At 52.8% G+C, this 26,992-nt stretch overlaps 1 protein-coding gene across 5 annotated transcripts in view; it reads left to right on the top strand.

Annotated features, from left to right (window-relative positions):
- The window catches only part of HIF3A (hypoxia inducible factor 3 subunit alpha), a 28,279-nt gene extending 2,169 nt beyond the window's left edge, over positions 1-26,110 (top strand). Inside the window, exons 2-15 of one of the 5 annotated variants that reach the window (XM_032388253.1) lie at positions 2,816-3,006; positions 3,860-4,005; positions 5,640-5,724; positions 6,007-6,119; positions 6,259-6,467; positions 7,893-7,999; positions 8,212-8,359; positions 11,751-11,869; positions 12,939-13,129; positions 14,072-14,176; positions 18,063-18,334; positions 19,432-19,549; positions 21,125-21,206; positions 23,477-26,110. In XM_032388253.1, coding sequence (XP_032244144.1) covers positions 2,816-3,006; positions 3,860-4,005; positions 5,640-5,724; positions 6,007-6,119; positions 6,259-6,467; positions 7,893-7,999; positions 8,212-8,359; positions 11,751-11,869; positions 12,939-13,129; positions 14,072-14,176; positions 18,063-18,334; positions 19,432-19,549; positions 21,125-21,206; positions 23,477-23,574 — 1,984 coding nt within the window. In that variant the 3' untranslated portion in view covers positions 23,575-26,110. Of the gene's footprint in view, positions 1-2,450; positions 3,007-3,859; positions 4,006-5,639; positions 5,725-6,006; positions 6,120-6,258; positions 6,468-7,892; positions 8,000-8,211; positions 8,360-11,750; positions 11,870-12,938; positions 13,130-14,071; positions 14,177-18,062; positions 18,335-19,431; positions 19,550-20,171; positions 20,539-21,124; positions 21,207-23,476 lie in introns of those variants that run through there. The other 4 variants (XM_032388250.1, XM_032388251.1, XM_032388254.1 and 1 more) reach the window with 4 other exon arrangements.
- Positions 26,111-26,992: the final 882 nt, after the last annotated feature.

The following is a 26,992-nucleotide window of genomic DNA, read 5'->3' as shown; positions in this document are numbered from 1 at the left end:
GAGGCCACCGGGCAAAGGAGGGACAGGGCGGGGGCCCCTGGGGTGGACGTGCCCACCCAGGCATGCATTTAAGAGCAGAGGCCCTAAAGTCAGGTTCAGATCCCCGCTCATCACCTTCTTGGGTGTGTGGCCTTGGGCCAGTGACTGCCTCTCTGAGCCTCAGTGACATATCCTGGAAAATGGGGGGTCATACCTCCCCTCCCCTGCACCACATCAAAATAAGGAGCAGTGAGGGAACCGATCTTTAGGGGCAGGATACCCTACAGGTTGCAATAAACTGTGTTCAAGTCAGACAGTGTTCTGGGTAGAAGTAGATACACCGTGGGACTCACTGAGATGGGGGGGACACAGTTGCCCTGGGGGGGGGGGGGCTGATTACCAGCTGGGTTACTTGGGCCAGTGATGCCATTGCTCAGAGCCTCGGGTTCAGGCCCTGTGAAAGGGAGACCACTTTTCCTGCTGCATCGGGCTGTTGAGAGGATTTAAGGGTGTCTCTAGCTCCTTGAGCGCTCAGTACAGCAAAGCGATCATGATGATTACTCTCATGATGCTTTGGTCTACTTCCAAGGCGCCTGAGTGAAGGTCATGTACACACACCACACCACGGGGTTACCACCAAAGCCCACGGGTCTCTCCAGTGCGCAGGAGACTCCGGAGCCTTCCATCCCTGATGTGGACAAAGAGGGAATAATAAAAAGTTTAGCCTTCTCATGGCACTTATCAATTGCCAGGCCTGCTCTAAGTCCTTGACGTATATGAATTCATGTACTCTTTTAAAACAACCCTGTGGGGTCGTGTCGTTATGCTCAGGGAAGGCCTGCAATTTGTCCCAAAGTAACACAGCTCTTAAGTCGTGGAGTCGACACTGGAACCCTGCACCGGGCGAACTCATCCCTACTCAGTTTAACGAAAGAAAGGCCAGAGACCCAGGCTTCTCTGAGCCAGGACTTCCTGTCAGAAGAACATCCGGAGGTCAGGCTGGGAGCTGGAAGGAGAGTCCCGTGCAGCCACCAGCTGGCTCCTTCTATGGAGGGAGAAGTCAGCCACAGAGAGGATTGCTGAGCCCAGCTGCCCAGGAGGTGGGGGGCTGGCCCCACCCCATCCCCCTGCTCCCACTCCCTCTTCCCTCTGTCTGGGCCCCCAGCTCGGTGAGGCCCGCCCACCCCCACCCTCTGGGCAGGAAGACAAACAGGGCTGGAACAGAACAGGACAGGACGGAATGTCCTCTGGGCAGAGTAGGACTGGAGGGAGGCCCCTGCCTCCCACCAGCCAGGAGGGAGGGGATGGGGGTGACTGCTGGCTCCCTCCACCCCTCCAACCCAGCCTGCCCCCTTCTGTGCCTCCCACTGGTTGCATGGAGTTTTTTCCGTCTGCAGCCTGACAGGACAGTCCCCTCCCCTCTCCCCATCAGGCCTGTGGGTGGGGCTGCAGGTCTCCTGCTTGGCGGCGAGGTTGATGCCATCCCCAGGAGTGGCCTCTGGTTTTTGGAAGGGACAGCCTCCCTTCCTAGAGTTCGGCTTCCCTGGGGTGGGTCACAAGGAAGGAATCAGAGAGAAGAAGGCAGGCTTTGGAACCGCGCTGCCTGAGTTCGAATTCCGGCTCTGCCGGTTACTAGCTTTGTGACTTTTTGGGGAAAGGACTTTACCTTTCAGAGCCCCGGTGTCCCCTTTGTGAAGTGGAAATTTAAGGTGCGTCCTGGGATTGAATGAGTGCACATAGGCAGAGTACTTAGAACAGTGCCAGACCCATGCATGCTCAGCAAATCGTAACTGCTTATTAACGGTTTTATCAATATTATAAATATACAGAAGATTACGCATACTGTACTATATGTAATATACTCCAGTTGTTTTTTTTTTTCTTCAAAACCTATGTTGTTTGGATTCAGACATTTAAGACAGTGAGAAGCACTAACCTGGAGATAACTGAAGAGTTCAGGCAGACGACTGTTCAAACCTGCCTTCACTCCTTAGGAGCAAGCACTACAACCTCTCTGTGCCTTGGTTTCCTCATCTGTTCAATGGGGATAACGTTATTACCTTCTTTCTGGGGTTGTCTGAGCTCTTAGTGGGTTAATGTAAGTTACCCACTCGGCACAGGGCACTGACGGAAAAAAGCTGGATAAGTGGCAGGTATTTCTGACAAAACAGTCCTCATCCTTCTACCCGCCCCCCATCCCACATTTGAAGTGGATTAAAGGGTAGGGGTGAGTGGTTAGCTGTTGGCTGCAAGAACACTAGGGTTGGTTTGCTGTATGACATCGGCAGGGCCCCTGTTTGGTGGGTGGTTGGACTTTGAGATCTGTGTTCTAAGATTCTGAGGATTCAGCTCAGCTGAGGAGGGGAAAGGGCAGGAGAGGGGGTTCAGGGAGGCTGGAGGGCTGGAGGGCAGGGGGCCCCGGAGGCTGCTGACATCGTCATGTTCCCTCCCTTCCCTGGCTTGGGGCCAGCTCGGCCAGCCCCCTCCCAGCAGGAGGCCTCCCTGTCCCCCAGGCGTCCCAAGCCCGGGGAACAAACAGCAGATAAGTCAGGGAGGGGACAGCGGGCCCCGGGCACGCCTCAGAGAGCGAGGCGCTGGGGGCAGCCTGGGCTGGCGCAGGGACAGATAAAATCTGCGGCTAGGAGCTGGCCCGCAGTATAACCCTCGCAGGCCCAGAGAGCTCCGGGAACTCGCCCGGGCCACACAGCGAGCCCTGCCCGGTCGCGGCCCTGCCCTCTGTGAGCCCGGGCCCCATGTGGCAGCGCCCCACGTGCATGTCCCATCCAACTCTTTCCCTTCCGGGGGCGCCGCCAGTGAACGCTGCCGATGCCCGCAGGTCGAGCACGGAGCTGCGCAAGGAGAAGTCCCGGGATGCGGCCCGCAGCCGGCGCAGCCAGGAGACCGAGGTGCTGTACCAGCTGGCGCACACGCTGCCCTTCGCTCGCGGGGTCAGCGCCCACCTGGACAAGGCCTCCATCATGCGCCTCACCATCAGCTACCTGCGCATGCACCGCCTCTGCGCCGCAGGTGAGCCCCGCCCCCGGGAAGGCCCACCTCGACAAGGCCCCGCCCCCTAACGTGTTCCCGCCCCTTGGGAAGCCCCACCTCCTTCGAGTTGGAATTCTAAGGCGTAGGGAGGCCAGCTAACTCCCTTGGGTGCTTCAACCCTTAGGATTTGGTCCCCAGGGAGACCTTCTTGCAATAAATATCCCTGCGAGGCTTAGCTGCCCGATTTTTAATGACCACTTGAGAGAGTCCCCTCCCTAGCTCCCCGGGTCCGTCTCCCCTCCCCTCAGTGCCATCCTCTTGAATTCCCAGCCAGTTAGAATTCTACCCTGCAGGGGGCTTTCATACACACACACCCCTTGGAATCCCCGAGACCCTGAAAAGATTTTATTTACGAGGTCACCTGGGAGTCCCTGCTTCTTTAGAATTCTGCCCATCTCCCCCCCCCCCCCCCCCCCCCCCCCATCTACAAGGTCCTGGCCCAAGAATTCTGAAATTCTGAACTCCTGGGAGGCTTGCCCCCCGCTTAGAAATCTGACTCCCTCTAGCTCCTGGCCCCTTAAATCTTGACCCCTGGGAATCCCATCCTTTTAGAAGTCTGTCCCCCTAGGAGGCCCACCCCCTTAGAATTTGATTCTCGTGGGAGACCCCCACCTCCTTAGAATTCTGTGCCCTTGGGAAGCCCTGCCCCCTGAGGATTATAATCATTGGTGGCCCTGCCCCCTTCCTTGGAACTCCCAAACCACTGGCATATGTTCTTGCTCACCTGGGGGCACCTGTAAGTTCTTCTGAGTGAGGGAAGGCAGAGGGAGGCTAGCCAGGGTGGCTCCGTGGCTGACTAGAGACACTCCATCCACCCTGATGCGGACACCAGGGGAGTGGAACCAGGTGGGAGCAGGGGGCGAAGCTCTGGATGCCTGCTACCTGAAGGCCCTGGAGGGCTTCGTCATGGTGCTCACTGCCGAGGGAGACATGGCTTACCTGTCGGAGAATGTCAGCAAACACCTGGGCCTCAGTCAGGTGAGAGGGGCTGTCTGCTTTGTGCCTGGCCCTGCGCAGGTGATGCCAGGATACAGAGGTGACTGAGACTGCCCTAGCCCTGCCTTTACAGGGCTCACGGCACAGAGGGGAGACAGATGTGTCACCAGCCCGGAAGATGCAGAAGGGTCAGGGCTGGGGTGGAGCAGCCTAGGGGGCCCTGTGAGCCAGGGGAAGGGGGTTACCTGAGCCAGCCTCAGGGGGAGTCGAGGGCTTCCTGGAAAAGAAGACATCTGAGCCGAAACCTGAAAGACTTAGCCAGTCAGAAGTTATGGGCAACGGATGGGAACAGCGAAGACTGGGAATGTGCATGGCTGAGGGAACAGAATATGCAAAGACCCAGAGGTGAGAGAAAACAGAGCATTGGCGGGGAATAAAGATGTTTATCCTGGCTAAGTGCAGAGTGCAATGGGAAAGGTGAGAGAAAAAAGTCTAGAGAGGTCAACAGAGCTAGATAATTTAGGGCCAAATTAGGTTTATTGCCAGGGCACCGGGGAACCGTGGATGGATTTTCATCAGGGGAGAGGCTGTGAGAGAGGCAGAATCGGATTTACCATTTGAAAAGCTCCCTCTTGGTGCCCACAGAGGTAGAGTTGGAGGGATAGGACTAGAGGCTGAGGGTCCATCCACAGGGAGGGGTACAGGGCCCTGGGTGGGAGACGAGGAGTATGAGCAGCGGTCTGGCGACGGGAAGGCAGGAGACACGGGGAGAACTGATTTCAGCGAATCCATACAGCATGCCCCACCGGAGAGTTATTGTTCTTTTTCCTATTTCACACAAATGGGCTCCATAGTTGGCATCTATTCCTTTCTCCTTCCTTGTTATCCCACTCCTGGTACCAGTTTCTCTGTTAGCTTGAGCTCTTCTTGGGTTCAGACAGGTGAATGTCCCAAGGCCCCAAAGCTAGGAAGTGGCAGAGCCAGGATTTGAATCCAGCTATAGGAGGTGCTGTCAGAGGAGAGAGATCCCTCTCCACTGGACTGTGAGCTGTGAGGGTCCCCTCCTGCCAGCACCATGCCCATTTCCTGAATTGAAACAACCTGCCGAATCTTTGGCTTGGCAAAGATTGGGATCCGAATGGGGTCTCACCTCAGGGCCTTTGCACTTGCTGTTCCCTCTTTCCAGAACACTCCAGAGAGCCACATGACCACCTCCCTGGCTTGGTTCAGCAATTTGTTTAAATATCACCTCAAGACACAGACTCTGACTACGGCCTCTAAGATAGCATGCCATCATTTCATGGCCTTATGCTAGTTTTCTTCCTAATACTTACCATTTTGTTTTATATCTGTGTTGTTTTGTTTTATTTGTTTCCTTATTGACCATCTGCCCTGCTAGCCAGTAAGCTCTGAGAGGCAGGGATTTTGTCTGTGTGGTCACAGAAGCTCTGCCTACCCATCTGGAAGGGGGCCTGGCTATAGCAGGTGCTAAAGCGATGGTTGCTCAGTGAGCGTGTGAGTGAGTGAGTGAATGAATGAATGAATGAACAAATGAATGAATGGACTAGTGAAGTAATCCAGGCTCGTGAATCAGGGCAGGGATGGTGAGGATGGGAAGGAGGACTCCGGTGAAAGTGCTCTTCCTCCCAGACACCCCCTGCTTCCCTCCCTGGCAGCTTGAGCTCATCGGACACAGTATCTTTGATTTCATCCATCCCTGTGACCAAGAGGAGCTCCAGGACGCCCTGACCCCCCAGCAGAGTGAGTTCCTCAGAGGCCTCTGACCCTGGTTGTAGAAGCCGAGGCTCCACCCTCCCCTCAGCATATCCCCTCCTCCTCTGGACGACTGGACTGAGGAAGATGGAAGAGGGGACATGGCCCTGCCCTGGGGTATCTGAAGGAGCATTCCCTCCCCGTGGGGGCCCCTCCCCGGTTCCAGGTCTCAACTCTGGGGAATGAGGCTGGCGGGGCGCTGGAGGGAACTGGGCCCTGTCCAGAGCCTCCTGGTGACCTGCTCACCCCCCTCCCCGTGGCCCTCCCCAGGCCTGTCCAAAAAGAAGCTGGAGGCCCCCACCGAGCGGTGCTTCTCCTTGCGCATGAAGAGCACCCTCACCAGCCGCGGGCGCACCCTCAACCTCAAGGCGGCCACCTGGAAGGTGGGCAGGGCCTGGCCTGGAGGAGGGTAGAGGTTTCTCCTTCTCAGCTCCCAGTGGGGCCCCCAGAGACATACTTCCCAGCCCCATGGGAGCCCCAGGCCCACGTGCATCCCCGCCTTGCCCCCCTCACCCCAACCAGGTGCTGCACTGCTCTGGACACATGAGGGCCTACAAGCCCCCTACACAGACTTCCCCAGCAGGGAGCCCCAACTCGGAGCCCCCCCTGCAATGCCTGGTGCTCATCTGTGAAGCCATCCCCCACCCGGGCAGCCTGGAGCCCCCACTAGGCCGGGGGGCCTTCCTCAGCCGCCACAGCCTGGACATGAAGTTCACCTACTGTGATGAGAGGTGGGCAGGAGCCCCGCTGCCCCCCCACCCCTCCACTGGCCCGGCTCCTCTTCCTTTCTGCCCAGGGTCCCTCACTGGTTCTTCTCCCACCCCCCGGTTCTCCCTCTGGTCCAGCTCCGTCTCTCTCTGATGCCATCTATCTGTCTCTGTGGCTGTCCGTCTTGGCATTCTCTGTGGGTCTTTTTACCTTGGGTTCTCTCCCTGTCCGCTTTGAGTCTTCATTACTCCCTCCCTGTCCTTCTGTTGCTTTCCTTAAGTGAGTAGGTGCGCCTCAAGCAGTTAGCGCAGTGCCCAACACGGAAGGCAGCACTCAGCACACTGTCCTTACTCATCGCCCCCCATCCTTCCCTTTCTCTCTCCTTCTCTTCCTCCCTCTCCCCCTCTCTCCCTTCAGCCCTTCGTGTTCCTGCGTCTTCCCTCCTTCCCTCGGCCTGGAGTCATGCTGGGGAATGGCAAGCCTGGGCTCCGTCAGCTCGGGTTTAAAGCCTGGCTGTGGCCAGACGTGGGCACCTCTCTGCACTGTGCTCTCCTGGTCTGTCCTGTGGAGTGAAACCAGAACCTCCTTAGAGCAGTTGTTCTGAGCACCCAGCGCGTTGCCTGGTGCAGAACACTACAGAGGTGTGTTTTAAAAAAAAAAATTTTTTTTTTATTCAGTGGGGCTCGAACTCATGACCCTGAGATCAAGAGTCACATGCTCCACCGACTGAGCCAGCCAGGCGCCCCCGGAAGTGTATATTTTTAATCCTTATCATCATTATTACGTCTTATTTTATTCATTTCTTCCTGTCTTTCTTTTTCTGGTTTTCTTTCTTCCTTTCTCTTCCCTGCTCCTTTCCTCTCTTTCTTTTCTTTACTCTCCCCATCCCCGTCACCCCTGTCCCTTTCTTGCTGTGGCGGTAACAATCACCACAAGCCAAGGGGCTCAACACAACACACGTTCACCATCTCACAACTCTGGAGGCTCCTTGCCTTAAACACTTCTGGAATCTTCCTACATTCCTTGGTTTGGAGCCCCTTCCTCCATCTTCAAAGCCCATGGCCCTGCCATCTGCCTCCAACAGAACAGAACAGAACAGAACCTGTGCTGTTCTCCGAATCCCTCTGTAAGGGCCCCTGTCGCCACATGGGGCCCATCTGGCTTGTCCAGGTGAAGCTCCACATCTCAAGACCCTTCCCTTCATCAGCCCTGCAGAGTGCCCTTTGCCCTGTGAGGTCGCGGTAGTCACAGGTCCCCGGGATTAGGAGGTGGACCTCTCCGAGGGCCATTGTTCAGCCTATCACAGTCCCTTTTCTCTTTCTGACTCTCCCTTTCTCTCTGTTACAACCCTGTCCATCTCTGCCTTGCTGGCTTCATCCCCGTGTCCCCCAGCCCCACCCTCCACCTTAGCCAGTTGAACTGACCAGGCCCCACTGCACCCACCCCAGGATCGCGGAGGTCGCTGGCTACAGCCCCGATGACCTGATCGGCTGCTCCGCCTACGAGTACATTCACGCTCTGGACTCGGACGCTGTTGGCCAGAGCATCCACACCCGTACGTGAGACCTCCTGGCACTCTGAAACCAGCTCCCCAGCCCCCCATGCTCCAGGGAGCCTCCCCCCACACCCCGACACCAGCTCCCTGCTCCCCATGCCCCAAGGAACCTTCTCTTCCCTGGTCCCTCGTACCCAAGCCCCTGCCCCCAGCGCCTTCTCTCCCCATCTGCCCCTTCTATGGCCCTGACCCCTCCCCGTCCCCCTCCCCAGTGCTGAGCAAGGGCCAGGCAGTAACGGGGCAGTATCGCTTCCTGGCCCGGAGTGGTGGCTATCTGTGGACCCAGACTCAGGCCACAGTGGTGTCAGGGGGCCGGGGTCCCCAGTCTGAGAGTATCGTCTGCGTCCACTTCCTGATCAGGTAAGTGGGAGGGGGTGTGCGTGGGTGTGGTCTGCATGAGTGTGGTTAGGTGTGTGTGTGCGCGCATGACTGTGAGAGGGAGTGCTCACATGTCTGTGTATGCAGACCATGTGTGATTGGATGCACACGGGTGTGTCTGCATGTACACACACGTGCGTGGGTGTGTGCACACCCACGCACGTGTGCGTACTGTTCACTGAAATTGAAAAGTACTCTATATCCAAATTAAAGTAAGAAATCTAGCAGAATCATGGGGGCTTTTTTGCTTTTTAAAAATTGAAGTGTAATTTACATATAATAAATTCACTTCTTGCTCTACGGTACTATGAGTTTTGACAAAGGCGTGGGATTGTGTAATCACTTCCACAATCAAGCTATAGAGAATCACCCAAAAATATTTTGTCATAGTGAATCCCACCTCCCCTAACCACCCCCACCCCCACCCCAAGTCCCTGGCAACCACCGAGCTGTTCTCTGACCCCTAGCATTTTGCCTTTTCCAGAATGTCATGTTCATAGAATCCTGCAGGATGGAGCATTTTGAGTCTGGCTTCTTTCCCTTAGCATAATATATTTAAAATGGATCTCTGCTGTGTGTATCAGTCGCACCTTTTTAATGTTGAGTGGTGTTCTATGGTATGAATATGAACAGACCACAGAGTTTGTTTATCCATTCGCCAGTTGGAGGACATTTGGGCTGGTTCCTATTTCGGGTGATTACGAAAAAAGCTACTGTAAACATTCTCATAGAAGATTTTGTGAGGTCATGTTTTTGTTTCCCTTGGGTAAACACCTAGGCATGGTCAGTGTATATTTAACTTCATAAGAAACTACCAGGTCATTTTCCCAAAAGGCTGCACCATTTTGCCTTCCCACCAGCAATGTGAGGGTTCCCGTTCTCCTGCATGGCTGCCAGCATTTTGTGTTGTCTGTTTTTGTCTTCTTTGCTTTTAATTTTAACCATTCTAATGGATGTGCAGTGGTAAATCACAGGCTGTTCTCCACTGCATTCAGCATATTAGAAGTCTTTCACCACGACAACATTGTGACAAGGGGCAGCAAATTAGCACAGAAAACAGAGAATTACAGCTTTTCTTTGAAAATTATCTTCCAGGACATGGTATCAATTTCTAAAGCCTTAGGTGTTTCCCTACGTCTTTTTGATCAAGGACAGGTTCTATTCGAAAACGGAAGTGGGGAGGGGAGCCTGGGTGGCTCCAGTCAGTTAAGCATCTGGCTCTTGATCTCAGCTCCGGTCTCGAGATCTCACAGTCGTCAGCGTTGGGCTCCATGCTGGGTGTGGAACCTACTTAAAAAAAAAAAAAAAAAAAAAAGCGGGTAGCAGGAATATCCGTAGTCTTTGTATTGCACAAGAAAACAAGACTGATCATCTGTGGAATGTTCTCATGTTAACACTTTTCCAAATCAGAGTCTGAATAACTTGTCCACGTAGCAAGAGGGGCCTCGCCATTGTCACTGTGAAGGAGAGGGGACCTGCCCCCGCATCTTCTGGAAACTCCTTTTATTCATTGTGAAGATTTGCCTTTCTATGGCCAGGCCCTGTGGTTTCAGTCTTCTGTACTCTAAGCAAAGAGCAGGCCGGAGAGTTCATTTTTATTGGCAGACATGGGTGAAGAAGGAATAGCTTACTTAATTACAGTGAAATAAGGAGCATATGGTATTAATTGTCCTTGTTCTGTGTACGTTATGTGGTGTGCAGTTGTGTGGCTATTTGTGTGTGCTCGGGTGCTTATACTTTGTAGTATAAAAACTCCTCCCCTTCCAGACCTGAGCCTCCCTCCATTGCAGTGAGCAATCGCTTTGTAAGAATAAAACTCATTTACACAGGGCACTGCTGAATCTTCAGCACCTAGAACAGCGCCTGGCACCTAGTAGTTGTTCAATAAACAAGAATCGCAAATACTTACATAGAGCTCACCATTTGCCAGGCACAGTTCTATGCATTTTATGTGTATTAGCCCACTTAGGCCTCCTAATAACCTGGGGAGGAGGTTTGGTTTTTTTTTTTAGATTTTATTTACTTATTTATTTGAGAGAGAGAGCATGATCAGGGAGGAGGATTAGAGGGGGAGTAGTAGACTCTCTGATGAGCAGGGAGCCCGATGCAGGACTCGATCCCAGGACCCTGGGATCATGACCTGAGCTGAGGGCAGACGCTTAACCAACTGAGCCACCCAGGCGCTTGGGAGGAGGTATTATTTTATTCCTCCTCTTTACAGAGGAGGAAGCTGAGGCGCAGAAAGGTTCAGCCACAGGCTCGAGGTCACACAGCTTCTAAGTGGCATGACTGGGATTTGACCCCAGGCTGCTGGCTGTAGGTCCATTGCTCTTAGCCACCAGACAGTACTAGTTGTCTAGGACATGTTTATGGAATGAACGAATGAATGAACGAATGAGTGAACTTCATGTGCCGAATATGCGTGAGTGTGGGAATAGGGATTATGAGTGCACATCTGTCTGTGTATACACTTGGATGTATATGAGTGCTCCTGTTTGTGCTCGCGTGAACCGTGCGTATACATGTGGGCCAGCTGCATGCTTGCGTTTTTCAAAGGGGAAGGTGTGGCTTTGGTCCAGCCTAAACTGGGAGGTGTTGAGCCCAGAAGGGGTTTTGGTGAGGGTGGGGAAGGGGCATAGCTTCTCAAAGAGCCAGTGGGAGGACCACCCATGTGCCAGCCTGGGTATTGTTATGCAAATGAGATGCAAACGAGGGCCTGGTTTTCAGCCCCCTGGCCAAATCTCCAAAAGCCGATTGGGCTCAGAACATTTGGGTTGTCTCAGCAGCTAGAGACTGGGGAGAAGGTAGGCGCGGGGGCATAAGAAGGATATATTTATAAATCCATTCCCTTGAATATGAAAAATGTCTATGAATAGAAACTTCATAAATAAAATCTTATTCATTAAAATATATCCCTCTGAATTCTTCATATTTGGTAATGTAAGAATGTTAAATATATATACTTCATCAATCATTTATAAGAGTATGTTTATAAGTAAATATAAAGAGAATATTTCGTTCTTACGCCTTTTGACTCTCCCCTTCTCTGTTCCCCGTTCCCCCCACCCGTCTCCCCTCTCTATCCAAGCTGTGTTAAATGCCAACTTTTTTTTTTTTCCCCGTCTCCTTCCACAGAGAGAGCTTGGGAAGACACACATAACTTTATTTTAAATGCTATTATAATAAAAAGCATCCAACCAAAATTAAATCCATAAAAGAAACAAGTAAATGTGGCAAATTATTTCCTGCACAATGCCCTCCTGCCCCTGAACAAGATCACCTCCTGTGATGGGACATCATCTAAGGGGGCTGCCTGGGCCGGGGCCCGAGGACGCTCCCTGACTTCCGCTCCCCTTTTTGCCCTATACCCCAGCCGGGTGGAAGAGACCGGAGTGGTGCTGTCCCTGGAGCAAACGGAGAGACACTCTCGCAGACCCATTCAGAGGGGCACCCCCTCCCAGAAGGACGCCCCTAATTCCAGGGACAGCTTTGGTATGGGGCAGGGCTGGGACTGGGAGGGGTTGTGGCCCCAGGACGCTTGAGGGAAAGCCCAGACGCCTTAAGAATGGGGCCCACCAGGCCCTGTGTGACCTGACTCCCGCCTTCCTCCCGTGAATGGGGCTCACCAGGCCCTGTGTGACCTGACTCCTGCCTTCCTCCCCTTCTCACTCACTCTCTGAGCTCCCAGCTTCCTTAGTGCTGTCGGAATGCTAGTCTCTCATGCCTCCGGGCCTATGCACTGCCAGCTTCCTCTGCCCAGGATGCTCTTCTCTCTTCTGTCCTTCCACTTATCCTCTGTCCCTGGGATGATTGCTTCAGTCTTGTTGCTCCTCTGCTCGGAATCCTGCTATGGCTCCTCATTGCCCCCACCCTTCAGCTGGTTCCCTGCTCCCACCTCACTGCTCGCTGGCATCCAATAATCCTGATCCTCCTGAGTCTGGCTCCTTTCTCCCTCTTCCTTCTCTCCCATCTGACCCCCGCCAATCCCGGAGGAGTTTCTCTTCCTGTTGGTTCTTCAAGGCCATCACCTTCTTCAAGCTGTTGCTGGCAGCCCATGCTCCTGGGTGTGGTGTGGGGTCACTGATATCCTTTCCTTTTCTGGCTTAAAACTCACCTCCAGGGACCTTAGAACCTCCTTGAGGGCCTGGGGCCAGTCTTTTCTCCTAATATGCAAGCCCCCCAGAGCAGAGTGGCTGATTGCTGCTCTGTGCCATTGGAGAATTGGGTCAGTCGTATGCCTTGGTCTGGCCATGCTAATTTTAAATACTAAAACGTTTCCCCATCACTGGGCAGTTGCTACTCTCCCCAGCCTACTGTGTGCCCCCCACCCCCCACTGGCCCCTCTAGGACCCTCCAGGGTCTCACCACAGTCTGGCAACTGGAGGGATAGAACCTGGTCCCACAAGGGTTGTCCAGAACTCAGCTCCTCAGCACTGTGAACAGCCTCCACCCTGACTGGTTATAGAAAATGTCAACGAGGCTCCCTGGGGTTGGTGGGGAGGGCTCTGCCCCTCAGCCCTGGATGACCATCCTGTGTCCTCCCCATCTGTGTGTCCCGTAGATGCCTCTGGTCCCCGGATCCTGGCCTTCCTGCACCCCCCCGCCCTGAGCGAGGCCACCCTGGCCGCTGACCCTCGTCGCTTCTGCAGCCCTGACCTGCGTCGCCTCCTGGCACCTATCCTGGATGGGACTTCAGGAGCTGCCACCCCGAACGCACCCCCAGCCACACGGCGCTCCCAAAGTCCTCTTCCAGTAAGCCGTCCCTCCCAAGTAAACCCTCAGCATCCAGGCTGCTTTTGGCCTTCGGCTTGAATCTTGCTATTCTCCGGGCCTCAGTTTCTCCCACTGTGCAGTGGGAAGGTTGGGGTGAGATGGGGTTCCTTTAAGACCTAGATCCCAGATTCTTCAACTGTTATCTGGACCAAAACCTAGGTTATTTGGGACTGGCATGGGTGACCCCTCCCTCCTCCTCGCTTGTGACCCATCATCCAGGCTCTCAAAGAGTCAAGAATGTCTAATGTCTTAAATGACACAGACCAGGATTCAAATCCTGAATCTGCCACTTACCAGCTGTGTTACCCTGGACATGTGGGCCCTCAGTGTCTTCATCTATAAAATTAGGATCATAGCAAGTAGCCATCTCATTGGCGTAAGTGAGGGTTCATTGCGATCATTCATGGGAAGCACTTAGTAGACACCTGATACCTAGTAGGTGCTCAATATACCATACCAGTTACTTTTTTTTTCACTTGAGTTCAGATAGTGTGACTTGACTTGGGGGCCCATATTATCTGGTATTGACTCTCCTCATCCTTCCCCAACCCCCCACACCTCCAAGATCTTCTCTCCACCAGAGAAATAAGACTGTGGCCTTTGACCTCACCTGTACACCTGGGAGAGTGGACTCTGCATCATTTTACCCAGACTCCAGACACCAAGAGGGCCTGAATATCTTGGCCTCAGGCTTTGGTCTTTGAATCTTCGAGTTTTCCCTGTCAATCTATCCCTGGCCACTTCCACCTTCTGAACACCCAGGTCCAGAATTCACTCGCTTTTGCTGTTTGACCCCCTTGGTGTCCCAGCTCTCTGACATTTAACCCTCATTTCTGCCCCTGAGCTCAGATGTCCACACTATCTTACTGTTAACATTTCCTAGACTCCAGATTTCCTTAAGTGTCTACTCTCTCCCCACAGGCCGATCTCCCAGATGAACCACTCGTGAACATGGAGAATACACACAAACTCTTGGCCTCGGGGAAAGACCTTGAGGCTGTGGAGACGGATCTAGATATAGCTCAGGTAAGGGCTGGCCTGGAAAGAACAGTCTTTACCTCTGTGCTCTGGGGGCTGACATATCTGAGCTTTAGAGAGGGTGGTAGCATGGTTGAGGGGACGAGTGGATGGATGGATAGAGAGGCCATTGTATTCTTTAGGTGGATGACGGTGGATAGATGGATGGGTGATAGTTAGAAAGATAGATGGAGGGATGGATGGATGGACAACTGTATTCATTAGGTGATGATGGGGGATAGATGGATGGGTGATGGTTAGATATATGGATGGACGGGTGGCTTGATGGACCACTATATTCATTAGGTGGAGGATGGGGGATAGATGGATGGGTGACGGTTAGACGGATGGATGGATGGATGGATGAATAATGGATGTTTGGATGGGTAGTTAGACAGACAGGCCACTGGTTCATTGGATAGATGATAGATGGATGGATAATGTTTGGATGATTGAGCGGCTAGATGAATGACAGTAACATGATGTAGTAGTTATCTATTGCTCCATAACAAATCACCCCCAAACCAAGCACCTTGAAACAACTAACATTTATCATGCACACCATTTCTGAGATTCAGGAATCTGGGAGCAGTTCAGCTGGATGGTTTTTGCTGAGTCTCTTCTGAGGCTGAAGTCAAGCTCTCCATCAGGGGTACAGTCATGTGGGGCTAGAGGATCCATGTCCAAGCTCACACACATGGTTGTTGGCAGGCATCAGTCCCTCATTGGCTCTGGCTGGAGGCCTCAGTTCCTTACCACGTAGGCAAGGAACCCAAGAGATAATGAGAGTGAGCCCAAGACAGAAAATGCAGTCTTGTATAACCTAATCTCAGAAGCAACATACCATCACTTCACTGTATTGTATTGGTCATAGAGACCAACCCTGGTACAATGCAGAAGGCATCCGCATACACCAGAAGGCAAGGGTCATTGGGGCCCCCAATAATTCATGTCTCTCCCTCATGCAAAACACACTCACCCCCTCCCAAGTGCCCCCAAGTTCTCTTCCCATGACAGTATCAGCCTAATGTCTGGAACCTCATCACCTACATCGGGTCTGGGCATGAAGCGCTCACTGTGTTGGCCCGTGAACTAAAGAGACAAGTGATGTGCCACCAGCCACATGCCCCGCATACAGTAGTGAGACAGGCACAGAGTAAGGCCATGCATTCCCCTACTCAACTAGAGGGAGAGGACTGGAGTGCGTACAGGTGTCACTGGTCCACAGCAGTTTTGAAATCCGGTTGGACAACTATGGGAAGTTCCTTGATGGGAAGCACTCATTCCTACTACTTCCTGGGGCCTTTCTCCATGGTTCTTGTCTCCACTGTCTAGACGCTGGGCTCCTCACTTGGAGTCCTCCTTGCTTTTTCATAAAGGGTAACGTGTATTTGCAGCTGAGAGGGTTTTCATGACCACCTTTCTCGTTAGGGAACTTTGGTGGCCCAAAGGTCTCTTTTCATTTAGTACCATCTCTGTCCCTTCTAGTCCAAGCTGACAACGTTTCTGTTTATATAATAATCTTAAAAAAAAAAAAATGTGTGGGTTTTATGTGAATCTCTTCGGAGGTTACTCCTTTAGACAAAAGTCATGCCCATGATCTCTTTGAGATAAGCCCTTCTCTACTTTGGGCTTTTACTGAGATGCTGAGTGACAGTCCTCAGAAATTTAACAGAAGCCCCATTGTCTGATTGAGAGGATATGTGAGGCACATCCTTAAACTCCAAAGTGCCGTTGTCTGACTGAGGGATATTCTAGGCAACATCTTTGATCTTCCTTAACAAAGAATTTTATAGTCATACCCTGGGCTTCATCGTTAGACCATGCCCTCCCAAGAGTGCTCTTCTCTGCTCAGTTTTCGCATCCTTTGCCACCTGGGGAGTTCCCAGGGTCAGCCAAACCCAAGGTGAGGGCCGCAGTCCTCCTGTCTGCCAAGTCTGTCCAGGACTTCTAACATCAGCTGCAAGCTCGGGGTGGGAGGGGGGTGCCCAGGGCCACCCTCACTATAGACCAGCTGCCTACAAATTCAGAGATCCCCACTGACTCCCCCAGTCTCAATAATTTGCTAGAAGTAGCTCTAGAACTTAGGACAGCACTGGACTTATGATGATAGTTTTATTACTTCAAAAGAATATTATAGTCAAACGAAGAGATGTATAGGGTGGAATCTGGGACTGGGAGGGTCCCAAATGCAAAACTTTCATGACCCTGGGGACATGTCATGCTCCCAGCAGCACACATGGCGTGTTGCCACACCAGGAAGCTCACCCAAGTTGTGGTGTCCAGAGTTTTTTTTTTTTAAGATGTATTATTTATTTGAGAGAGAGAGAGAGCATGAGCAGGGGGAGAGGCAGAGGGAGAGAATATCCAAGCAGACTCCTGCTGAACTCAGAGCCTGAAGTGGAGCTCAATCCCTGAGATCATAACCTGAGCCGAAACCAAGAGGCAGACACAACCCACTGAGCCAACCAGATGCCCCAGGTGTCCAGAGTTTTCACTGAAGGATCATTATGTAGGCATGGCTGAATTATTGCCCATGCAGTTGGCCTTGATCTTCATCTCTACCTCCTCAACACACACGCTTCCCCTGGAGGTCAGGCTGATCTCACATGGCCCCAATCCTCTCATCACATGGTTGGCTCTTAGGGCACGGCCAGCCCCCAGCCTGAATCATCTTGTTGGCATACACTGTCAGATGTGGCCCCAGAGGCTCACCATGAGGAGCAAAGACACGCCTGTCACTCAGGAAATCCCAAGGAGCCGGGGCAAAGGCCGTACCTCGTTTTGGGTAAAGTTAATTCTTCATTTGAACGGTGAGGTTGAGAATCTTCCAGACGTTCAAGTCCCCAGCTCCTTCGTGTTTCACATTTCTCCTTCAGCTCCTCTCTCCACTTGCCTTTACTCCAAGTGGCAAGAAGAAATCAGGCAGCCGTTCAGCACTCGGGCTGGGAATCTCGTAGCTGGATCGCCCGGCTCACTAGTTACCTGTTCCGCGTTCCACAAAACTGCACGCGACACTAAAACTTTAGCCACCACACAACAAAAACGACCTTTCCTCAGACTTCTGGTCACGTGTTCCTCACCTCCCTTTATGCCCTCACGGGCCGGCTCCTCATGCTTCACGTTTCCACTAATAGTTTGTTCAAGGCAGTCTAGGCTCCGACAGGTTCTCCAGAGCCCTTCTGGCCCCCACCCCCTGCCCAGTGCCAAAGCCCAGTGCCAAAGAGTGCAGCACCCCACTCTTGGGATCAAAATCCTACCTGTCATTTGTTTGTGGGTAACAAATTCCCGTAAAACTGAAAATAACAAGCATGTACAACCTCACATAATTTCTGGGGATCAGGGGCCTGGGAGCCACTTAGCGGGGTGGCGTTTGCTCCGGGTCTCTCTCTCGAGGTTGCAATCAAGATGTCATCGCCCAGGGCTGCCATCACTTGAAGGTTTGCAAGGGACTAGAGGATGCGCTTCTAAGATGACTCGCTCGTCCGTTGGCAGGATGTCTCAGTTTCTTGCCATTTGAGCCTCTCTGTAGGGCTTCCCCCAGAGCACGTGACCCGAGAGAGTTTGCAGCAAAAACAGAAGCCATGGTATCTTTATAACCTAATGTTGGGAGTCCCACACTATCATCCCCTCAATATCCTATTGTTCCCAGCTCAACTCCAGTCACTGTAGTGGGGGATTACACTAGGGCTCAAATACCAAGAGATGAGGATCCTTGGGGGCCATCTTGGTGACTGGCTACCACAGAGTCCTTCCACCCATTTTACAGATGAGGAAAGTGAAGCTCAGACTCTTGACCTCGGGCACACAACTCAGAAGTGGTGGAGCTGGGAGTCCAGCTCAGGCCCACCTGAGGCTGAGGCCCTTGCTCTTAACCTCCTCCTGCCTCCCGCAGGACGTCGATGCTCTGGATCTGGAGATGCTGGCCCCCTACATCTCCATGGATGATGACTTCCAGCTCAACTCCAGCGAGCAGCTACCCAGGGCCTTCCACAGACCTCCAGGCGCTGTCCCCCGGCCCCGTGCTCGGAGCTTCCATGGCCTGTCGCCCCCAACCCCTGAGCCCTCCCTGCTGCCCCGCTGGGGGAGTGACCCCCGGCTGAGCTGCTCCAGCCCTTCCAGAGGGGACCCCTTGGCACCCTCCCCCATGGCCGGGGCTCGGAAGAGGTGAGCCACAGTAGAGGGAGGATATAAAGGGAGTGACCCCCTGTCTTGCTCTTGCCTCCTGTTCCAGCCCCATCCCTCATCATTCCTCCTGCTGACCTGCTGATCTCTGTTCCAGCCAGGCCACGTCCCCAGCCCGTGCCATGTTTGTTCCAGCCTCCGGCTCTGCCTCGGCTGTGCCCCCTGGAGTGCCCTCCACTCTTCTCCTCGTTTATCCAAATCCCACCAGTCCACTAGGGCCCTCTCCTTTACGACATATTTATATCTGGCCTCGTCAGGATTTTTGTCACAGTTAAGAGAACATTGCAACAGTGTCAAAGAAACTGTCTAGAACCAAGTTTCCTAACACCTTTGAGAATCTGTTGAAAGCTATGGACTCTTTCCCAAGAACATTTACACATACATACACATGCACAATTTTGCATATAATTTTAGAGGGTCCACGTCCTCCTTCCAGAGACATTAAATTACTAATACTCGAGCTTTTGCTCTCCACGTTGCAGGCATGGGCCCATTTAGTGTCCAGAACGGTTCCTTTACTATCCGTATGAGGTTTTATAGATACATCTCATTATTTCCCAAAGCTCTCAGCTTTGTGCTGGATATAGAGTGGGTGCCTAATAAAGACTCACTGAATGAGGGAGGGAGGGAATTAATGAATATAGTAGGTGGATGGATGGATGGTGAGTGGGTGGGTGGTAGATGGATCACTGGATAGATGAATGGGAAGATGGATTGGCGGGTGGGTGGATGGAAGGATGGATGGATGGGTAGATGGGTAGATGGACGGATGGGTGGGTGGATGGGTGGATAGATGGATGGATGGACAGATGGGTGAACAGATGGGTGGGTCGATGGACAGATGGATGGATGGATGGATGGACGGGTGGACGGGTGGATGGACGATCGGTAGATGGATGGATGGGTGCGTGGATAGATGGGTGGATGAATGGATGATGGATAGAAGGATGGGTAGATGTATGAGTAAAGGAATAAATAGGCACTTGGGAGAGTGAATGAGTGCTCATCACCTGCTTACAGTGGTGCCCACACCTGCTCAGGTTTGTTGTGTTCTGAGATTCTGACCTGTTTCCCTCCAGAACCCTGGCTCAGAGCTCAGAGGACGAAGCCGAGGGGGTGGAGCTGCTGGGAGTGAGACCCCCAAAACGGTCCCCCAGCCCAGAGCCCGAAAACTTCCTGCTGCCTCCCCTCAGCCTGGTATGTTGGGGGATTTGTGGGATTCTCTGGCCCTCAGAACCTAGTGGGCTTAAACCTACTGTTTTACGGGTGGGAAAATCAGAGGGGCAGGGGCTGGCTGAAGGTCAAATGGAAGGTCAGTCATCCAGGTGAGGCTAGGACCCTGATTTGCTAGCTCAGGTCATGGGTATGAAAAGGCTCTGCAAATTTATATAAGTTGGTGGTAAGTTCTAAGAAGAAAAATTAAGCAGGGTAAAGGGGGGAAATGACAAAGGTTAGTATGTATAGGAACTTCTCCTGTGGGCCTCCCTCCCAAACCTAGAACAGTTCTTGGCCTTGGATTATTAGTGTAGCATTAAGAGTATAGACACTGAAGTCAGACTGACCTGGGTTCAAGTCCCAGGTCTGCCACCTAGTAACTGCAAGGCCTTGGGCAGGTGATGGGACCACCATGAACCTCAGTTTCCTCATCTGGGAAGTGGGATGGTTACATCTCACAGGACTCATGAGAAGCAAATGAAAATAGGCCGATCCTTAGTGGCTATCGATAAATAGTATAAAAACAACCAAGCAAAGGCAACATACCCCGTCCCCCTCCTTCCCCCACCTCCCTGCTTCCATCTTGCCCCTGCTGTCCTTTCAGCACAATGGCAACCAGGACGCCCTTTCCAAAACCTGGCCTAGGCTGCGCCCCTGCCACCAGGCCTCCCTCCAGGACCTTCCATGGCTCTCTGGCTCCTCACTCGGAGCAGGGCTGTTTGAACGCGAGAGGTGTGTGACGGTATCCACAGCTGATGGTTACTGAGTGCCCACCTTGCGGCAGATGCTGCACGAAATGCCTTGTGTGATTAAACTATTTCATCCCCACGACCACTCTTCAGATACTGTCGCCGTGATCATTATTCTTCGCGGTCACATTTGCACACGAGAGGACGAGCAACTGCATGGGTCAGAGTCTGGGCAGGAAACAGCACGCTCACATGGGGGCATTGAGGAGCATTTAAAGGCAGGACCACTGGGGCGCCTGGGTGGCTCGGTCGTTAAGGTCGTGATCCCAGGGTCCTGGGATCGAGCCCCACATCGGGCTCCCTGCTCGGCGGGAGGCCTGCTTCTCCCTCTCCCACTCCCCCTGCTTGTGTTCCCTCTCTCGCTGTCTCTCTCTCTGTCAAATAAATTAAAAAAAATCTTTAAAAATAAATAAGTAAAAGCAGGACTGGCAAAGGTGTGGGCAGCACACTGGGAATCAGCAAGAGGTGGCTCATCGCAGAGAAGCAGCTGGATCAAATAGCCCCGCTTCCTCCTCCCTCCTGCTGGCATCTCCTGTTTGGCGGACCCAGCAGGAGCACGTGCAGCAAGGACTCCGTGATTCTGGAGCCCACATGCACGGTCCACCTGCTGGGGCACAGACGAAGGGGAGGACGAGGCTCTGGCGGGGACGCACGGAGGAGATCTAGGACGCTCGCTTCACCCACAGTCAGATAGCCCGTAAGCGGCCGCTGGGCCCCGCCGGGCTCTGAACCACCACCGCACCATTGTACCTCCTGGGACACTGACAGTGACGATGGTGGTGGTGGCAGCTTTGTCTTTCTCCCGCAGAGCTTCCTTCTGACAGGAGGGCCAGCCCCAGGGAGCCAGCAGGACGCCAGCACCCACCTCCTGGAACTGAATGAGCCCCTGCGTGAGTAGCACGGCCCTGCGTCCCTCTCTCCGCGAGCAGGTGCCCCAGATGGCTGAGAGAGGGGAGGGGTGGGGCAATCCAGAAGGTGGGAGGGGGCGCTGTCAGTGGCTGGACGTGACCTTGGTAAAGACAGACAGCCCTACCCTGCTCTCAGCGGCACTGAGGGGGGAGAGAGAGGCCCCCAGGGAGGCAGGGGCTTGCCAAAGCTGCCCCTTGGGGTGGAAGCTGAGTCCAGGCCCAGGCTAGGCCTCCGGAAGCCTGTGTCTGATTACCATTTGGGCTTGCCCTTCCTTGGTCGTTCCCAGCTGTGTGGCTTTGGGAAAGACTTAGGACCTGTTACAATAGTTCTAACCTTAAGGAGATGTTTTCAGGATCTGTGGAGGGGCAGCACAGGAAAAGCTTATTAGCACCAGACCTGATTGGTAGTAAACGCTCGAGAAACGTCTGCCCTCACGTGATGTTGGTGCTGCACGGAGCGAGACAACCGCTAGGCTTCTTTAGGTTACCGATCTCATCTTCCAGCACAATTGTCGGTCGCCAGAGCTCCACCCCAAACCTCCACGCATCAGCTAGGGGATCTTCTTCCCAAAGCACAAATCTGACCCTGGCCTCCCTCTGCTCCCAACTCATCCATGGCTCCCTAGTGCCCTTCTGAGAAAGAGCAACCTCCTCACCTTGTGCTCCAATCTCTGCGGGGTCCAACCGCTGCCTCATCTCAGACCACACTTGGCTTCACATCCTCTCTTCCAGCCACGGTTACGGTCTTTTGGTTCATTCTGTCCTTTATACACGTAACAAAGATTTACTGAACGCAGAGTCAATGCCAGGCACTGTCCTAGGAGCTGGAGACACAACTGTGAACAAAAACAGAAATCCCTGCTGTCACAGTGCTGATGTTCTAGCGGGGGACACGGTCCAGAATACAGACACAAATACAAGAAGGGGCGCTAGAGAGGTAGATAAGTGCTTCTGGGAAAAAAATAATGCATGCAAAGGGAAAGGGAACTCGGGGGTGGGGGGATTTCAGTTTTAAGTAGTACGATTAAGTGGTCTTATTGAGAAGGTGACATTTGAGCAAAGACCTGAAGGAAGTGAGGGAGTAAGCCGTGACAATTTCTGGGGGAGGAGCATTCCAGGCAGAGGGGACAACAAATGCAAAGGTCCTGAGGTGGGAGTATATCTTAGTTGAGGAAAACAAGGCCAGGATAGCTGTAGCAGAGACAAGGGGAGAAGGGTGGGGGGCTAATTGCGTGGGGACTCTGTAGGGCACTGTGCTGACCTTGAAGTAATCTCACTTGAGGAGACAGCCTCAGGACCTTGGCATATGCTGATCCTTCTGCCTGAATGCTTTTCCTTCTATTCTTCGCCTAATTACTGCATCCTTTAGATCTCAGATCAAATATTACACCTTCCATGAAGCCCTCCCTAACTTCCTAAGCTCATGGCTCATAACATCGTAGACCATATTTATGTGGGTGTTTATGTCATTATTTGATTTTTGGCTGTCCTTTCTCTGTGGGTGTGAGCCGTGTGAGGGCAGGGGCCAGGCTTGTCTTGTCACGGCCCTACTCTACTGTCTGTGAGGCAGGGCAGTGGCTGGACACAGAGCAGGGCGTCCGTACATATTTGGAAAGGAAGAGCTAATATTTATCTAGCACTCACTCTGTGCCAAGTTTTGTGCAAAACCTATTGTGTACATGACCGACGGACACCCCTCCCTGGCACTCAGGGCAGGGAGTTTCGTCTGTCCTGTTAACTGCTGGGTCCCGGGTGCCTGGCACAAAGCAGGTGCTCAATAAATATTTTCTGACTGGGTAAATTCTCACGAGTGGGGTAGGTCTAAGTCTCCCTGTTTCCTGGCTAATAGCAGGAGCTCACTTACTGAGCGCTCACCAGTACTAATTATTGTTCAAAGCACTTTACATGGATTCACTCATTTCCTTCCCACAGTAGCCCTGGAAAGGAAGTATTGTTGGCTCGTTTTACATATCAGGTAGCCCGGGCACAGACAGGTGAAGTCACCTGCCTCAGGTCACACAGCAAGTAAAGAGCAGAGCCGGGGATTCAAACTCAGGCCGCATGTGGCTCCAGCCTTCTTAACTACTGCCTTGCACATCCTGAGCACCTTGAGGTTCAGAGACTAGAACTTGCCCAAGATTTTACCACGACTTGAATCTAGGCACGCCTGCCTCACCACCCACGCTTTTAACTGTCAAGAGGGGAAGACGGGTTTGGGGAGTAATCCCCCACCTTCCATCTTCCCCCCACAGGCCTGGGCCCCTCGCTGCTCTCTCTCTACCCGGATGAGGACACCGCTGAGCCCAGGAGCCACTTCCAGCCAGCAGCAGGCTTGGCCCAGGCCAACTGAGCCAGCCCCCCTTCCCTTCTACTCCCCAGAAAGGACCTCAACCACACTCCACGCCGGCAGCCAACGCACAGGATGGGGGTACCAGGAGAGGGGTTCCCTCTCTCCTCTCAGCGGCGCCCCCCCCGCCCACCTTGGGCCTACCTCAGCCCTCACCCCTCTGCCCCCCCACGTCTGGGGGCTCTTTGGGGTGGTCTCAGCTCAGTGACCTCTGGGAGGGGGGCCCCTGGAGCCCTCCTCCTCCTTCTCTCAGGACTTCCCTTGGGGTTCTCAATACTGGTGACCTCATCCCTTTCTCCAACTCTCCTGGCTGAAGGTTGGGGTTCAGATCTGTGTTTCTGGGCTCTGGGGAGTATTGATAACCATAATCACATTTCTTTTCCATCCATCTTTTATTATTTCTTTTTGTCATTTTCGTGATAGGTTTTGAATTGCTATGAATGGCCTGGGGTCCATAGGAATGCAGGACTCTGATCCCCCCTCCTCCCTCAGGTGTTAATGGCGGGGGGGTCTCGGGCAGACCTCACCCCTAGCAACTCGATTAGCCCCTTAGCCTTCCAAGTGGCCACCCCACTCTGCCTGCCCCTCCACTGGGGACTTCCACTGCCCCCAGCCTCGCCTGGACACTGGTCTCATTTCCGGGGGTAGCCTCCAGCTTCCTCTGCTCCCAGACCAGGCAACCTCCGGCTCTCTATGGTTCTAGACCACACAACTTCTGACCTGCTCTTCTAGACTGCCCCGCCCCCAACACATCCTCTAAACCCCTCTGACTCCAGACCTCGCAAAGTCCAGCTTTCTCATTCTGGACCTCCCCGACTCCAGCACTGTCTCTTTTCATACCTCCATGGCCTCCCAAGTTATCTGGTTCTAGGTCTCCACGGCCTCCAAGTCCCTCAAGCTCCAGAGCCTACACCCACCAGAGTCCTCTCGTTCTAGAACTCACTCTGACGTCCTCTGGTTCTAGACCTTTCCTTGTAAATAAGTCTCCCTTGTAACAGATGTCACATGCTCTGATTCCTGCTGATTCCAGCTCTTACAACCAACAGCTGCCTCCGATTCTGGACCCCATGACCCAAGCTTCGTATTGGTTCTAGTCTTCCTGATCTGGAATACACCTGGCTCCAATTCCAGACTTCCTAATTTCTGAATCATTTTGGTGGTACGCTTCATGATGCCCAGCTCCTTCCTTTTCAACTTTCTACCCTCAAGACTTACTTTTCCCATCAAAAAGAAGTAAAATGAGTTTTAAGTCGATCTTATAACCATTATAGTACTTCCGGGGCAGACTCCATGCTCTAGCTCTCTCCTGCTCTAGACCTTGTGACCTCCACCATCCACTGGTTCGAGACCACCCAACCTTTAGAACTTGCAGTTCCCAGGAGCCTCTGATTCCGTATCTGCTGATCTCACTTTTCTCTGATTCTTGAATTTGGCTTCAAAGGTCTTCGGGTTCCAGACCTCACCCTATCGATTCCCTTGGTTCTAGACCTCACAATCTCCAGTTTGCTCCCCAGATCTTATGACCCCAAATTACTCTAGATCTAGAACTTAGCCTTCAGACTTCTGATTATAGACCTTGCCTTTACCAGTTTTTCTGGTTCTAGACCCTACAATGCCCAGCTCCTGATTTTAGATCTTATGACTCCAAAATCCCTCTGGTTCTAGAACTCGGACCTCAGAGTTTTTTTAATTCTATTCTTACTCTATAGATTCCTCTGGTTCTAGGCCTCACAGCCTCCAACTGTCTCTGATTTCAGATCCAAATTCTTTTGGTTGAAGAACTCAGCCTCCAGGTGCTTCTGATTCTAGAATCTGGACGTCACCCTGTGGATTCCTCTGGTTCAGAATCTTAAGACCTCTGACTCTCTGATTCCAGACCCCACCCTCCTAATTCTATTCTGGGCTTCCTGCCCTACTCAGCTTGCCCCAATTCCTGCTCTGTCTGAAGTCTTCCCATTCCAGGTCCCTCCACTAGTGGACCTCATGCTCAAGCCTCGCCATCCTTGAGCTCATATCCCTACAGTTTCCCTGTCGTGGAACCCTCAGCTCTCCAGGGATGCACTTACCTTTACTTTACCCCAGGTACCTGGGGGGCCTGGGGCTCCCTTACAATCCAGGAGACTTCCCCAGCCGTGCAGACACACGCACAGCCCTATCTGCATATCACGGGGGTGGGGAGAGAGGCCAGGACTCCTTAATACTCCTGCCACCGCCTGTGTGTCGCTCTTACCCTCCAACCCTGTTTCTATGATGGTGCTACTTTTGGGTCTCCCACACGAAAAGGCCCCCCCTCTCTCAGCCCAATTCACCCCCTTTTTGGAAGGCACTTCTCACTCTGTTTTGTCATGGGATGGCCTATCCAGATTGGTGCTATGGGGAAGAAGGGTCGGGTCCCTCCTTCCCTCAGGGGGTAACCTGGGCCCTCAATGGAGGGAACTGGGCTGGGGTGGGGAAGGGAAGGGACTGGCCCAGCCACTCTGGCTCTGAAACCCACTAATCTCTACGCCGCCATAAAGACCTCGCCTTGGTAGGCACCAGAGCTCTGTGTGTTGACTCATCTTTGGGGTCGCCTCAGGGTGTGTGGGTACACTGGTTGTCCCCGTGTGGCTGTGATTGTGTGTGTACGTGTGACTCTGTGTTCCTGCATGGGTCTATGTAACATTGTGGGTCTGGTGATGTTGTAATTCTACATATGTGTCTTTGTGACGTAATTCTGTGACCCTGTGGGGGTGGGGAGTTGTAATTCCATCTACCTGTGTGTTAGTATCCGAGCGCAATGATCCTGCTTTATGTGTGTTTCTGGTGACCCCGGGTTTCTGTGTTCCCGAGTGTGGGAGGTTTTGTGGTGTTGAAATTGTGCTTACACATATAGGACTCTTTGACACTATCATTCTGTATACTGATATCTATGTGACATGGTTTTCTGTACTTGAGTGTGTGTGTGAGAGAGATGGTGTGTCTACAGATCCATGGGCAGATGGGCATGCCTGTTGTGCCCCATCTCTGTGTATCATTCTTGTAACCCCTCTCCTATGTTCCATGTAGGAATCTTTTTTTTGGTCATGTTTTCTTATTTTTTTTTTTTAAAGATTTTTATTTTATTTATTTATTTGACAGAAAGAGACACAGCGAGAGAGGGAACACAAGCAGGGGGAGTGGGAGAGGGAGAAGCAGGCTTCCCACTGAGCAGGGAGCCCTATGCGGGGCTCGATCCCAGGCCCCTGGGGTCATGACCTGAGCTGAAGGCAGACGCTTAACGACTGAGCCACCCAGGCGCCCATGTTTTCTTATTTTTAAGTAATCTCTATGCCCAACGGGGGCTTGAACTCATGACCCCAAGGTCAAGAGCCACATGCTCTACAGGGCCAGCCATGTGCCCCATCATGTAGGAATCTTTTCAAAGAAAGACAACACTTTCAAG

The sequence above is a fragment of the Phoca vitulina genome, unplaced genomic scaffold, assembly GCF_004348235.1.
Source record: "Phoca vitulina isolate PV1807 unplaced genomic scaffold, GSC_HSeal_1.0 scaffold52, whole genome shotgun sequence".
In the NCBI taxonomy this organism is placed as follows: Eukaryota; Metazoa; Chordata; class Mammalia; order Carnivora; family Phocidae; genus Phoca; species Phoca vitulina.
Note: the sequence above shows the minus strand (reverse complement) of the source record. Positions and strands in the feature narration are given on the sequence as shown.